The sequence below is a fragment of the Canis lupus genome, chromosome 7 (assembly GCF_011100685.1).
Source record: "Canis lupus familiaris isolate Mischka breed German Shepherd chromosome 7, alternate assembly UU_Cfam_GSD_1.0, whole genome shotgun sequence".
NCBI classification, from domain to species: Eukaryota; Metazoa; Chordata; class Mammalia; order Carnivora; family Canidae; genus Canis; species Canis lupus.
In genome coordinates this window covers 30,207,397-30,221,759 of record NC_049228.1, presented here as the reverse complement: position 1 = coordinate 30,221,759, position 14,363 = coordinate 30,207,397, and the positions used below count along the sequence as shown (strand labels likewise).

The window sequence follows — 14,363 nt, the reverse complement described above, 5'->3', positions numbered from 1 at the left end:
ACGTTCACTCACCTTTCAAGTCAGCAATCTTACTCCTAGATGAAACATGACCACCCAAAGGCCCATATACAAATGTTTATAACAACTTTATTCGTAATTGCCAAAAGCTGGAAGCAATGTAAAATTGCTTCAGTTTGGGACTTCTCAGTCCATATGACTGTGTGTGTGTGTGTTGGCATATACACACGCACATGTATGTGCATTTTTATCACTCAGCCATAAAATGGAACTAATAGCTAATAGTGGATGAATCTCAAAACCATTATGCTAAGTGAAAGAAGTGAGACATGCAAGAATACATACTGTATGATCTCACTTGTATTAGGGTTCTTTGGAGAAACAGAACCAATGTATGTATCTCCTCCATAGAAGTATGTATGTATATGTATATATGTGCATACATGTGTGTGTGTATATGCCAACACACACACACACACACACACACACACACACACTCATATGGACTGAGAAGTCCCAAGATCTGCAGTTAGCAAGCTGGAGACCCAGGAGAACCAATGGTGTGATTTCCGGTCTGAAACCTAGCAGGCTCCGGACCCAAGGAGAGCCATGTTTCAGTTTAGGTTTCAAGGGTAGGGAAAGACCTTTGTTCCAGCCTAACAGGCGGGAGGAGTTCACTCCCACTCAGATTTTAATTCCATTCAAGTCTTTAATTGGCTGGGTGAGACCCACCCACACGAGGGAGGACCATCTGCTCTACTGGGTGTACCAATTCAAATGTTAATCTTTTTCAGAAACACCCCCACAGACACACCCAGAGTGATGTCTGACCAAATGCCTTGGCACCCTGTGTCCTGGCCAAACTGACAAAAAATTAACCATCACAATAGCGTTCTAGAAAAGGCAACACTTTATAGGGCAGAAATCAGATCAGTGGTGGCAGGAGAAAGGGAGGCTGCTGAACACAAAGGGGTAGGAGGGAAATGTGGTAAAAGTGATGGAATACACTATTTTTATGTGGCGGTTACACAACCACAAATATTTGTCAGAAGTCGTTGAATTGGTGAATTCCCTTATATGTAATTGTACCTCAACAAACAAAAAACCCCACAAAATTTGAGGAGCCATTTAAAGAAGGAGAAGAAGAGGTAGTCTGGGAACTATTCTGAGGACATGTCACTGAGGTTGCAACCTGAATGATGAATATAATCTACCTATGGGATTTGTTCAGGGCAGAAAGGGCTTTCGAAGAGAGGAGCGGTATGAGAAAAGACCTTGAGGCAGGACAGATTGGCATATTCATGGAAGTGGAAGGAGCACAAGATGAGGCCAAAGGGATGAGCTGAGGCCAGTTGAGAACAACTTAGGGATTTCTAGTCCTCTTTTAAGGAAGACAGAGTTTAATGCAATGAGAAACAGGGGAAGTTAAGCATAAATTGATTTGACTTACATCTTATATTCACTTTAGCTGCAGCATAAGGATGGATGGAAGGTGTTAGGAGGAGAAGCAGAGCATCAATCGAGGAGGCGAACAGCCAGCCAGGTGTTCGCCTGCCTTTTTGAACCAGGGTTGCAGCAGTGCCTATGAAGAGAACTGGACTCAGAATATATTTTGAAGGCTGGATTTAATGGATTTCCTGATAAATTCAACATGAGGAATGAAAAAAATGGAGGGATTAGGGGGATGTTTAGATTTTTGTCTCCCCAAGTGGGGAGATGTCAGTGGAAACAGGCAGGAAAGACAAGTTGGGGGGATGAAGGTTCTGTGTGAACATGTTGGGTCTGGAGTGGCTATGGGCCATCCACATGGCAATGTGTATGTGGCTCACATGTGCTTTCATGGGTAGTGAAGTGTGCAGTTCAGGAGATGTCTGAGCTGAAGAAAGAAGCTGGGAGATATTCACCAACACGGGTCACGTTGAAAGTCACAGCAGTAGGGCAGCCCGGGTGGCTCAGCAGTTTAGCGCCGCCTTGGGCCCAGGGTGTGATCCTGGGGACCCGGAATCAAGTCCCACATCGGGCTCCCTGTATGGAGCCTGCTTTTCCCTCTGCCTGTGTCTCTGACTCGTGTCTCTGACTCTCTCTCTCTGTCTCTCATGAATAAATAAATAAAATCTAAAAAAAAAGAAAGAAAGAAAGAAAGAAAAAGAAAGAAAGAAAGAAAGAAAGAAAGAAAGAAAGAAAGAAAGAAAGAAAGAGAAAGAAAGAAAGAAAGCACAGCAGTGAGAGGAAAGAAAGATCTGCCAGTGGGAAGGTAGAAACCAGAGGAGTGTGGTGTCATGGAAGCCAAGCAAAGAGCACAATGTTTTAAAAAAGGAGTTGGTAGAGTGTCTGACTCTCGGTTTCAGTTCAGGTCATGATCTCAGGGTTGTGGGTTTGAGCCCTGTGATAGGCTCCGCAGGGAGTCTGCTTGAGACTTTCTCCCCCTCTCCCTCCCCATCGCTTGCTCACTCTCTCTCTCTCAAATAAATAAATAAATCTTAAAAAAATTTAAAAAGGAGTTGTCACCTGTGTTGAATGCTCTAAGGTAATATGACAGAGTTTCTATCAGCAGCATGGAGGTATCACCGACTTTGACACAGTTTTGAGGGAGTGGGGGGAGCAGAAGCCAGACTGGGCCATGAAACCAAACATGGAGATAACTATTTCAACAAACCTGCTCTCACAGAATTGGGCTGGTGGCTGGGGAGCTGTGGGGACAGTCATGTCTGTGGTGGTAACAGTCTAGGGATTAGTTGGGTGGTTCAAAAAGGGATAACCAGCAGAGCAAGCAGTGCCACTGCAACGAGGGTGATTTAAAGCCTCATGATTGTTTCTTAGCCATTTCTCACAGTAACTTTGTGAAGAATTGTTAATAAGTTAATAAACCTTATCAAAACAAGGTTCCAGAAACCAGAAATAATCTAGTTTCTTTCCTTCCATGCTTAACTACCTCGCTTCCCTCAGTGATTCACAAAATACTAAATTCTTTATTATTATTTTTTCAGATTTTATTTATTCATGAGAGACACACAAAGAGAGAGGCAGAAACCTAGGCAGAGGGAGAAGCTGACTCCCTGCAAGGAGCCTGATGTAGGACTGGATCCCAGGATCCCAGGATCACACCCTGAGCCAAAGGCAGATGTTCAACCGCTAAGTCACCCAGGCCTCCCCAAATACCAAATTCTTTCTTCAGTCTTTCCCTTGAGTGCACACTTAGCTGTCCCTGGGATGTGATACTCATGTAAATGTGAGGCCTGTTCTTGTTTTAGAGCTTTAGTGAGTTGCATTATAACTGCAGTGTCAGGCGGTGCTTGTGGAAAATCTGCCTGTCCTGGTATCATCTCCAGTAAACATCTTTAGGTGTGTGGGTTTCCCTATTTATGATGTATTTAGGGCACTAGCAGAGGAAACACCCTGCCCCCAAAACACACACGTGCACACATGCGCACATGAAAAGGCACTTGAGGATGTCTACCCCAGGTGTAGGTGGATTCAGGTAGGTAAGGGAATATGAGGTGGGGCGTTATGACACAGCCCATGTTACAACCTCCAAATTTATGTATTGCAAAAGATATCCCCTGCAGTGGTGACCAGAAGAGTCTTGTTGGTATTAACTCCAATTCTGGGTACTCCTGAACACTTCATGGATTCCTTGGTTTCTGTCCACATAACTCTTCCTTTATCAGTAAGCTGGATTGTAATTGATAAAGGGCCTACAGGGTGGGGAGAAGCCCTGAAGACTAATAATGAGACATCAAGCCATTGCTCTTCAGTAGCCTTTCCTACCTTTCAGTGATCATGCCTCTCCCCGGAGAGCTTTTGGAAAAATTATCCAACCTCTCACCACCACCAAGCTGGTAGGTGTCTGTTTTCCCTAACGCCTGGGGTTCTCAATCAGGGATCCACAGCCAATGGCTGAGCTTCTGGTCTTCGTAACCGCCCTAGAACCTTTGGTAACTTTTCTGCATATGGGCATATGAAGAGAGGCTCTGTGGCAGTCATATTCTTGAGAAGGTCTGTGACACCAAAGTAGAATAAGAACCACTATCCTGGTTGGTTAAGCAAGGGTCTTTTTTCTATTGTACTTATTAACTTCATGTAGAAGGTTCGAGAAAAGGCAAGAATGCTCACTGGAAATAGAGGGGAAGCCTGGCTGCCAAAACAAATCCCCACAGGGTAGCACCCCCCACCCCCGCCCCCAGAGTCCTCCATACTTGCCACAGGTCCAAGGTCTAACTTGAGATCATGTAGAGGACATCTTCCTAGATGTAGGCTATAATGAGGGAGGCTTCCAGGGAAGCAAGAGATCAGAACAAAGGAATAAAGCTCTGGATTTGCACCGTCCACAACGCCAGGCTCTCACAGTTGTGATGGGGATGTTCCTGCCTCACGTGGAACCCGGGCCTCAGAACACGTCTTACCTGCTCTGTGTGTAACTGGGGTTTGCCAACCGTGCCTTTGAGTCTCCTGTTGCTCACCTCCAGAATTAGCCAGTCTGAGGATTTGCCTTTCTTTCCCTCTTTCCCTCTTAGGACATTCAATCTTGATATCTTTAGGTCTTTTTCTTGAAAAATCACCAAGAATGCATATCTCAGCTCCAGTTTTTTCTGTTAATTTCATACATTAATGCCCACAGTGCCGCCCTTTTTCCTGCTCCCTGAATACAGACTCCTTAGAGACTCTGAGAACCCTTTTTTGTTCTTGTTGAGGGGAGGATGCAATTTGACAAGGCACGGGTAAAATTTCATCAAAAGCCACCTGCTTGTCCACCCTGGCAAGGCAGATGTACAGAAGAGCTGTGCGGGGCCGCGCCCTCGGCCAGGAGGACTTGTTGGCTTCTGCGCCGCTCACAGCACAGTGAGGAGCCAGGACGATGGCTAACCCACGCCATCTGGGCAGGGACCGCGGTAGGTTATTTAGCACCTGCTATGCGTCCCAGGCACAGTGCTTGGTGCTGGCAACGCAAAGACAAATAAGACAGGGTCTGTGACCTGCTGTGACCTCTGTGTGAATGAGAGAAACGGCAGATGAACAAACCAGAGCATACTGTCCTGTTAGGATAGAGGTAAGAGTAAGGTGACTGGGGAGCACTGTGTGTGTGTGGGGGGAGAAGTGCGGGGGCCCAGGATGGGAAGAGAATAGGCATTTTCCAGGACAAGGTGGGGAGTGGCGTCAGGAACACAGGCAGAGGGAGAAGCAGGCCCCATGCAGGGAGCCCAATGTGGGCCTCTATCCCGGGACTCCAGGACCACGCACCCAGCTGAAGGCAGGCGCTAAACCGCTGAGCCACCCAGGGATCCCCATCCTTTTCTTTTTTAAGAAGAAAAAAAATTTATTTATTTATTCATGAGAGACACACAGAGAGAGGTAGAGACACAGGCAGGGGGAGAAGCAGGCTCCATGCAGGGAGCCCGATGCGGGACTTGATCTCAGGACCCTGGGATCAGGCCCTGAGCCCAAGGCAGACACTCAACCACTGAGCCACCCAGGCGTCCCAGGAATTCTGTTTTCTTATGCTTGGAGGCTAGGGTGCGTGAGCAAAAGGAGAGAGGAGTCCCAAAAAGAAGGTACGAATCATCGAGAAGTCGCTCACAATTCAACTGTAGGTGGTGTGGACCCACATGCATTAGCTTCCTGGGGCTGTTGTAAGAAATTACAACAAACTTGGTGGCTTGAAACCCCAGAAACTCATTCTCAGGAGAAAGCCTGAAATTGAGGAGGTATTGGTGGGCCTGCGCTCGTGCAGGGGCTTGAGGGGATTCTTTCTCTGCTTCTTCCGGCATCTAGCAGCTGCCAGACTCAAATTCCTTTGCTTTGTGGCCCTTTGGTGTCTTCCCCAGGGTCATCACCTCACCTTCCCTCCCGCTGTGTGAGTATTCCTCCACCTCCTGCTTACAGGATACACATGGATCATGTGGGGGCCACCCGGATACACCAGGATGATCTACCCAACTCTTGATTTTTTAAAAAAATTTATTTATTTACTTATGAGAGAGAGAGAGACAGAGACAGAGACATCGGCAGAGGGATAAGCAGGCTCCCCAAGGGGATCCCGATGCGGGACTAGATCCCAGGACCTCAGGATCATGACCTGAGCCAAAGGCAGATGCTCAACCACTGAGCCACCACGGCGGCCGGCCAACTTGAGATTCTTAATCACGTGGGCTGAAGCCCTTTTCTTTCCCTGCCGTATAAGATAACATTTTTGGATTCCAGACGTTAGACACAGATTATCTTGTGGGGTCAGTTTTCAGTTTTCTGCATTGTGGGAGATTTTAGCAAGGCAACAGCTCAACTGACTTCAGTTCACAAAGATCCCTCAGGCGATGGTGTGGCGCATCGGAAAGGACATCATTTACTAAGAGCTGCGGAACAGCGTGGTGAGTGGAGGGGAGCCACGGCAAGGTCAGTGTGTCTAGCCAGGGTGGCAGCCTGGGGGTTGCTCAGGGAGGGACTCAGGAATCCCAGTGCACGATGCCAAGCCTCAGCGTCCTCATCTGTGAAAGCTGGATTATCACAACTGTACCCACCTCTCGGGCCTGCCGGAGGGAGAGAGCTAAATGTGACACAAGCCAGGTGACGGGCGCATGAGCAGGACTCCCCAAAGCACACTGATTCTGACTTGCATTCTGGAATCAGGCTCCTGAGCACAGATGGCTCGAAAGCGGTGAGATGGGGCACATTCCATCCCCTGGCCTCTGACCGACTGGTCGGCAGAATTCTGGTACTTGGTGGGATGCTTTTGCTGCATTCACAGGCAGAAATCACCTACAAGTCATGCTTTCTTAGACCTCCAGAGCCTGCCAATGACTTTGAACTCTAAATTTCATACACATTTAGCAGGAATAATGCATTTTTCATTTTAAAGTGTATTGTTGGGCAGCCCTGGTGGCTCAGTGGTTTAGCACCAACTTCAGCCCAGGGGTGTGATCCTGGAGACCCGGGATTGAGTCCCACATGGGGCTCCCTGCATGGAGTCTGCTTCTCCCTCTGCCTGTGTCTCAGCCTCTCTCTCCCTGTCTCTCTCTCATGAATAAATAAATAAAATCTTTAAAAAAAACAAAACTAAACTAAAGTGTAGTGTTTACAGGAGCGCCTGGGTGGCTCACTCGGTGAAGTGTCTGCCTTTGGCTCAGGTTGTGATTCCGGGGTTCTGGGATTGAGACCCAGTCCAGCCCCATGCTCAGTGGGGAGTCTGCTTCTCTGTCTGCCCCTCCCCTCTGCTCCTGCACTCTCTCTCTCTCAAATAAATAAAATCTTTTTTTTTAAAAAGTGTAGTGTTTACAGTCAATCAGTATGTATTAGTTAAGGAGTATGTGCAGTTGACTATGCTTGAGTGATTGTGTCAGGAGGCCAGGCTGGAAAGTCCTTTGGCCCCATTTAAAGGGTCCTTGAGTGTCAGTTGAGGCCTTCAGACTTGACGATGAGGCAGTGAGAGGCCAATGGGCACCCCTGAGTAGAGGGTGTGACCCAATGGACAGGGCGCAGGAAGGTGATCACAGCTGTGGTAGTGGCTGGTTGGGTTTGAGGGAGAAGTAAGGCCGAGGCAGGGAGGTCCTTCTGGAAGCTGGTGCAACTCTTGTATGTGAGGTGACTGGGATGGAAGCACAGGGAATGGAGGGGAGAGAAAGACTTGCTGGGAATCGGCTTTCAGAGGACTAGTGTGTGACAGGGCAGGTTCACGTGGCAGGCAACAGAATTGTAACAACACAACTTGGGAGGGATTGGCAGGCAGAGTTGCTGCAGGTTTTTCTTGCCCTGGTGGTAGGAGTGTCTTAGGAGGAGCGAGTTACCAGATGTTTGTGGAGACTGGAAGTTCTGGGGGTCCCTGAAGAAGACCAGGCTCTACCCCTACTGTCCTGGGAGAATAATCAGCCTTCTGTGCTGACTGTTAAAAGAAGAGGCTGCCTGGCCATGAGGGGGCTACAGAGCCTTGTAGGCAACTGGATGGGAGTGGCTGCAGATGCAGGAGGGGCTGGGGGCAGCTGAGTGTTCAAGTCCTTGAAGGGGGGCTCTGAGGAGGGGTGGGTGGGGGAAGGATCCTTCCATGGCCATGGCATGGGGATGGCGGTGGTGGGTGAAGGAGCCCCTAGTTGAAATACAGGCCCTGGACATCAGAGGGGAGCACCCACCTATCTGCTCTGGTGCCCATCCCAGTACCTGGTCTTCTCACTCCTAATCTCCATCACTATGACAACTGTCTCTTCCCTCAGTTCCTTACTCAGCTCGGGCCTCTGCATAGAACCTGTTTGTTCAAAACCCCCCAGGCTAGCTGCTGCTCTGGGATGGAACTTCTACACCCTCTTGGCCACTCCCTCCCTCCCTTTCCTGTCTTTTTCTCCCTCTTTTCCTTTCCTCACCCTCTTTTAAAAATAATCTTTTGAGGCGAAATGTACATAACACAAAATTAACCTTTTCAAAGTGAACAATTCAGTTGTATTTAGTGCGTTCACAATACTGTGCAATAACCACCTCTATCTTGTTCCAAAATATTTTCATCTCCTTGACCAGTGTCTCCCCAGTCCTCCTCTCCCTATAGCCCCTAGCAACCACCAATCTGCTTTCTGTTTCCATAGATTCATCTGTTCTGGATATTTCATATAAATAGCATCACGTAATATGTAACTTTTTGTGTCTATATTTATTTTGAATAGCAGGTAGATTCACAAGGTACATAATTGAAAAGTCAGTAGATACGCAGTGAAAAATTCTCTGCTCCATGGTCACCTAATCTTTCTCCTGGAGGTAAAGAGTGACCTCAGTAGTTTTTGTTTGTTTATTCTTTTTGTTTTTCTATCCTTCCAGATACAGTTTATGCAAATATAAGTAAATGTAGATATGTCTACACACATTCTCTCTGTCATCTACTTATCTCTTTAGGTCTGATTTTTTTTTTCTCCTAACAATATATCTTGGACATAATTCCATATCAACATATAAAGAGCTTCCTCCTTCTTCTTTAATGACTGTTTTGTATTCTTGTGAATGGATATACCATAATTTATGTAACCATTTTTCCCTGATGGACTTTTAGGTTGTTTCCAATCTTTGGGTATTATAAACAATGTAACAATGAGTCACTTGCACATGGGCCAATATATAGATAAATCAGGAGTCTGATATTCTGGTTTCGAACTTTGATACATTTAGGGAAAAATAAGAGTGGAGTCCTGTTATATTATATAATAAGGAACATTCATGGATTGGGAAATATTGGGAAAGACACTGTGCAAAGCATTTTTAAGCAGCTTTTATTGTGTGATACAATTTATATACCATAAAATTCACTCATTTAAAGTGTACAATTTAATGTTTTTTAGTATTTTTCAGAGTTATGCAACCGTCATCATAATCGATTTTAGAACATTTTACCACCCCAGAAGAAACCCTTTACCCACTAGCTATCACTTCCCATGCTCCTCTGCCCCCAAACGGTGGAAACCACATTTTCTTCTTGTCTCTGGATTTGCCCATTATGGGCATCTCATACAGATGAAATCATACGATATGTGGTCTTTTATGTGTGGCTTCTCTCCTTTAGCACAATGTTTTCAAGGTTCATCCATGTTGTAACAATTGTCATTATTCCTTTCCTTTTTATTGAAGAATAATATTTCATTGTATGGAATTACCACACTTGTTTATCCATTCATCAGTTGATGTATATTTGCTTATGGTGTAGGAAAGCGGTTCAGTGTCATTCTGTCTTACATGAATCTTCAGCTGTCCCAGCATCATTTGTTGAAAAGATATGCTATGCATTTTATACTCATTATCTCATTCACTTCCGGTAAGACTCTATGAGCAGGTATTACTAATATTCTCCTTTTACAAATGAAAAAAAAACAAGTGTTAGAAAGATTAAATAACTTTTCCACGGTCACTAATAAATGGAGAAGTCTAGAATTTAAACACATGTCCTCTGATGCCTGAGGATAAAGGTCTAAAGGATTTTGTAAGGTGTAAAGGCCTGGAGAAATGTGTTGTTGTTGAAACCCTGGAAGGAATAAGCTTTCCAAAGGTGAGTGTGTAAAGAGAGAAAATAGAGGGTAGACAACTCAGCCTTGAGAAATACCCATTCTAGGTTTGGGAAAAAGAAAGGAAGCTAAAGAACTGGTTGTTGAGACGGGCTCACGGGACCACTGCTTCTCAGACTTATGGACTTCACAGATGTAGTTTTCACAACGTAACAACTAATACTTTGACATTTTACCATACTATGTATGCAGCTCACAGAGGTATCAGGGCAAGGCACATGAACAGAGTTATGGAAGACGAAAATATTTATTATGCTAAGAATATGAAAAGAAAACCCTACATTTTCCTATCATTATCATTCCAGAAAATCAACAGATTTTACAGAAAAAAGAACAATTCTTCCCACATGTGCATATTATATCAACACGCATGCATTACAGCTTGTCATATACATCATATTAAATATTTCCTAAGCATTCATCTATCTGTGCCATGTAGGTACTGTGGCATTATTTTAGTCTTTTTTCATTTCCCTGATAAAATGGTCAAACCTCACCACAGACTGGCATTTTTGACTTTATCCACCTTGACAGCAGAAACTGAATATTTCTTCATTGGCACATAACATTCAATAAATGTTTTCCAAGCGAATTACAGACAGACTAAAAGAATGAATTTGCAACCTTGAGAACAAGAGAAAGAGAAAGTTTTAAGATGGTCACGTGTAATGTTCCTCAGACATTATATAACTACTAGCATAGCTGCAGAACTAGTAAAATTGGCTCCAGTGCAAATCCTAATATTTTGTCTCCTTTCCTCTTCTAGTCCCGAGAACAACTCAAAGTGCTTCCCTCCTCTTTCCAGCAGGAAAGGAGGTTGGTCTCTAACGTTCCTTGAAGGCAGGGATAATGTCCGTTTAGTTCTACATCTGCATGTCAAACATCTGGTATTGTGCCAGGTATTCAGTAGGTGCTCAATCAACGTGGAAGGAATGAATGACTATGTGAGGCTAAGTCAGTGGGGAGACAGGGAGGCTGCCCTGGAGAGGGGACCTGGAGTGATCTCCCAGGGAAAAGGGACCAGAACCAGGCTTTCCCTGCAGTAAGGTCCACACACGCTCGCATCCTGCCTCATGTAGAGCTGCCTCTCCCTTCCACATCAGGCTGAGAGAGCCTGCATTAAGAGCTCTGCTATAGACACAGCTGCCTGGGCTACAGGGTCTGTAAATCTCCTGCTCTGGTAATTTCATCACCACTAAACAGAAAATCTGTTCACTGATGCTTTGGTGGCAGGCTTGATTTTCTCCTATTTGGAAACATGTCTTTTTACATCTAGAACTAAGCTAACATTTTCACCTAGGCAACCCAAGTTCTTTGACCAGGCCTGGGAAACAGAAAAAATGGGAGCCCCTATGTCAGATGCCTAAATCCTTAAAAGCTGTAAATCAAGCTAATCAGTTGTTCAATAAATTATGTTTGATCCTCCTACATTGACAGATAAGTATGGCTTTTATATGACTAAAAATTGGAAAAATATCAAAGATGACAAATATCAATTGTTATTACCAAATTAGACTATATTATAGTAATATAAATTCAATTTCAAAATAAAAGCTATGATTTATTTTTTAAAAATATTTTATTTTTTTTAAAGATTTATTTATTTATTTATTCATTCATTCAGAGAGAGAGAGAGAGACAGGCAGAGGGAGAAGTGGGCTCCATGCAGGGAGCCCAACCTGGGACTCGATCACAGGCCTCCAGGATCACGCCCTGGGCTGCAGGTGGTGCTAAACCGCTGCACCACCAGGGCTGCCCTATTTATTTTTTAATGAGAGACACACAGAGAGAAGCAGAGATATAGGCAGAGGGAGAAGCAGGGTTCCTGCAGAGAGCCTGATGCTGAACCTGATGCTGGACCTCTGGATCACGCCCTGAGCAGAAGGCAGACGCTCAACCACTGAGCCACCCAGGTGCCCCAAAAGCTATTTTTTTAAGAAAGATTTTATTTATTTGAGAGAGAGAGAATGAGCAGGGGAGAGAGAGAAGCAGGCTGCCCATTGAGCAGGGAGTCTGACTCAGGGCTGCATCCCAGGACCCAGGATCATGACCTGAGCTGAAGGCAGAGGCTTAACCGACTGAGCCACTCAGGTGCCCCCAAAGCTATTTTTTAAGTTTTCAAGAGCTATTTTTCTAAAATATTAAAAATCATCCACAAAAGTTAAAGGAAAGAAATATAATTTATAATTAACATGTTAAAAATTAAATTTTAAGTATTTACAGTTAAAATTTTTGACTTTGAAAATGTAATGAAATCTTTTTAAATGTTATTATGAAAAAGCTATTTGTTTCCATGTCTTTGAATTAGTCCCATATTCCATGTATGTTATACCTAGACGTACATATATACACATTAGAGAGTAATATGAAGTGTTTAATAATGAAAAATATTTCTTAGCCTCTGTGAACCGTTGCAATTTCTGCACTAATTTTTGGGAGTACCTCTGGAATTTTATATTAGAGTAACAGAAAAATGGAGACTTGGTGCTGCCAGGAAACAGCATGCTGTTATATAAGCATCTATTGCATTCAAGGTGCCTCAGTGGAAGGATATGACAGGTGGATTTGTTTTCTAAGTGTTGCCCTTCCTGCCAATCTGTTACAATTCACACAACTGCAAAAGCATTCACGAAGTTTCTCCTTCCCTCCTTCCTTCTTTCACTTAATGATATTTACTGAGCACTATTTTCTAGGTGCTTTTCTGGATTGTCAGGATAAAGAATGCGTGGAACTGTGAGGACCTCACAAGGAGACGCTTGAACATGAATAACGGTAATAGTGTGAGATTTAAAATGTGGGGGAGCACAGAGGATGGAGCAACTGCCGTGTCAGTGTGGGCTGAGCTGGAGAAGGCTTCAGAGGAGATAGCAGAGTAGAACTGGCTTCCATTAGATGCCACAGGATGCCTACCGCATTCCAGGCTCTCCTTGCACACCGCCACGTGTACTTTGCACAAAAACTTTCAGAGGTACTCATTCATGTCCATTTTACAGACGAGAATATTGAGGACCAGAAAGGTTAAGGAACTTGTTCAATGCCACATTGCTGGTAAGCGATGGTTATATCGTTCCAACTCCCAGATCTTCCTAACTTCACGATGGATGAACTTCCCACTCTGCCTGAGTATTTGAGGAGTCTCGAAGGATGTGTCGGAATTTACCTGAGTGGAACAAGGGGGGTAAGGATCAACAGGGAAAACACAACAGCATTTTTAAAAAAAATTTATTCATGATAGTCATCAGAGAGAGAGAGAGAGAGAGAGAGAGAGAGAGAGGCAGAGACACAGGCAGAGGAGAAGCAGGCTCCATGCACCGGGAGCCCGACGTGGGATTCGATCCCGGGTCTCCAGGATCACGCCCTGGGCCAAAGGCAGGCGCCAAACCGCTGCACCACCCAGGGATCCCCACAACAGCATTTGTTATTGGAGATCTGAGATGTAAACTAGAATTATGCCTAAGCAGGTTTGAGTCTCCATACAGATGAAATCACGTTAAGGGGTGTAACTACAGCCATCTGAGTGACTTGAATAGGGTCCCGAGCAAATCCCTTTGCCTGATTTATAATTCTTAACAGGACCAAGTGCTTGGTAACATCTCAATTCTCTCCACCCAGACACACATTCCTACTCTTTCACTAGTGTTGTATGTGTGTGTGTGTGTGTGTGTGTGTGTGTGTGTTGGGGGGGGGGTTGTTGGGGGCCAGCAGCGGGGCAGATTCTCCAGCGTGTGCTCCCGGCAGCCTCACTGTGGATTTGCTTTTCTGAGCCGAGCTAATCTTGAAGTTAGCTTCCCAGGCATTCCCGGGCAGCGGCCCGAGATGAGATGCGAGCCTGCGTGCTGCCTCCGGGCCTGTCCGGGGGCTACGCGGGCCACCCGGATTCTCCCGCGGGGGACCATCGGCGCAGGAGCCGGTTCCAGCGCAGCTCCGCAGGCTACTAGGCCTTTCCCCACGCCCTCACCCAAGTTCTTCAAGTTTTTGCCCAGATCACACCTCTAGCAGCGTTTTCAGTTGGGATCACAGTAGCTCGGTCTAGACTAAGTCACAAGTGATTTAAAAATAAATCGTTTCCCTGGAAGCCACCTGGAGTAAGTTCAATCTAGAGCAGGCTGTGCGGCAACGTTAAGGAGAAAAACACTCCGACGCCTGGAAGGGACGCAGCGTGGGTGGACCGAGCCCCGAAGGGCCGGGAAGGGGGCGTGTCCGGCTTGGACCTCGGCGCGGGAGCAGCTCCAGGCGGGGCCGACCCCGGGGCCGATCCCCGCCCCCCCCCCCCCCCCCCCCCCCCCCCCGCAGTCGGCCCGGGAGCCGCTGGGCGCCTGCGCGGGCGGCCGCCAGGTGGGCAGGTACCTGGGCGGGGCGCGCCGTGGTTGGCGGGCGGCGGCGGGG

The 14,363-nt window shown here is 45.9% G+C and overlaps 1 protein-coding gene across 1 annotated transcript in view; it reads left to right on the top strand.

The window, feature by feature from the left end:
* TIPRL (TOR signaling pathway regulator) overlaps window positions 1-3,001 on the top strand; it is a 37,986-nt gene extending 34,985 nt beyond the window's left edge. The window contains exon 7 of the mRNA XM_038542614.1: window positions 2,946-3,001. Coding sequence (XP_038398542.1) covers window positions 2,946-2,993 — 48 coding nt within the window. The 3' untranslated portion in view covers window positions 2,994-3,001. The remainder of the gene's footprint in view (window positions 1-2,945) is intronic.
* The last annotated feature ends 11,362 nt before the right edge of the window (window positions 3,002-14,363 follow it).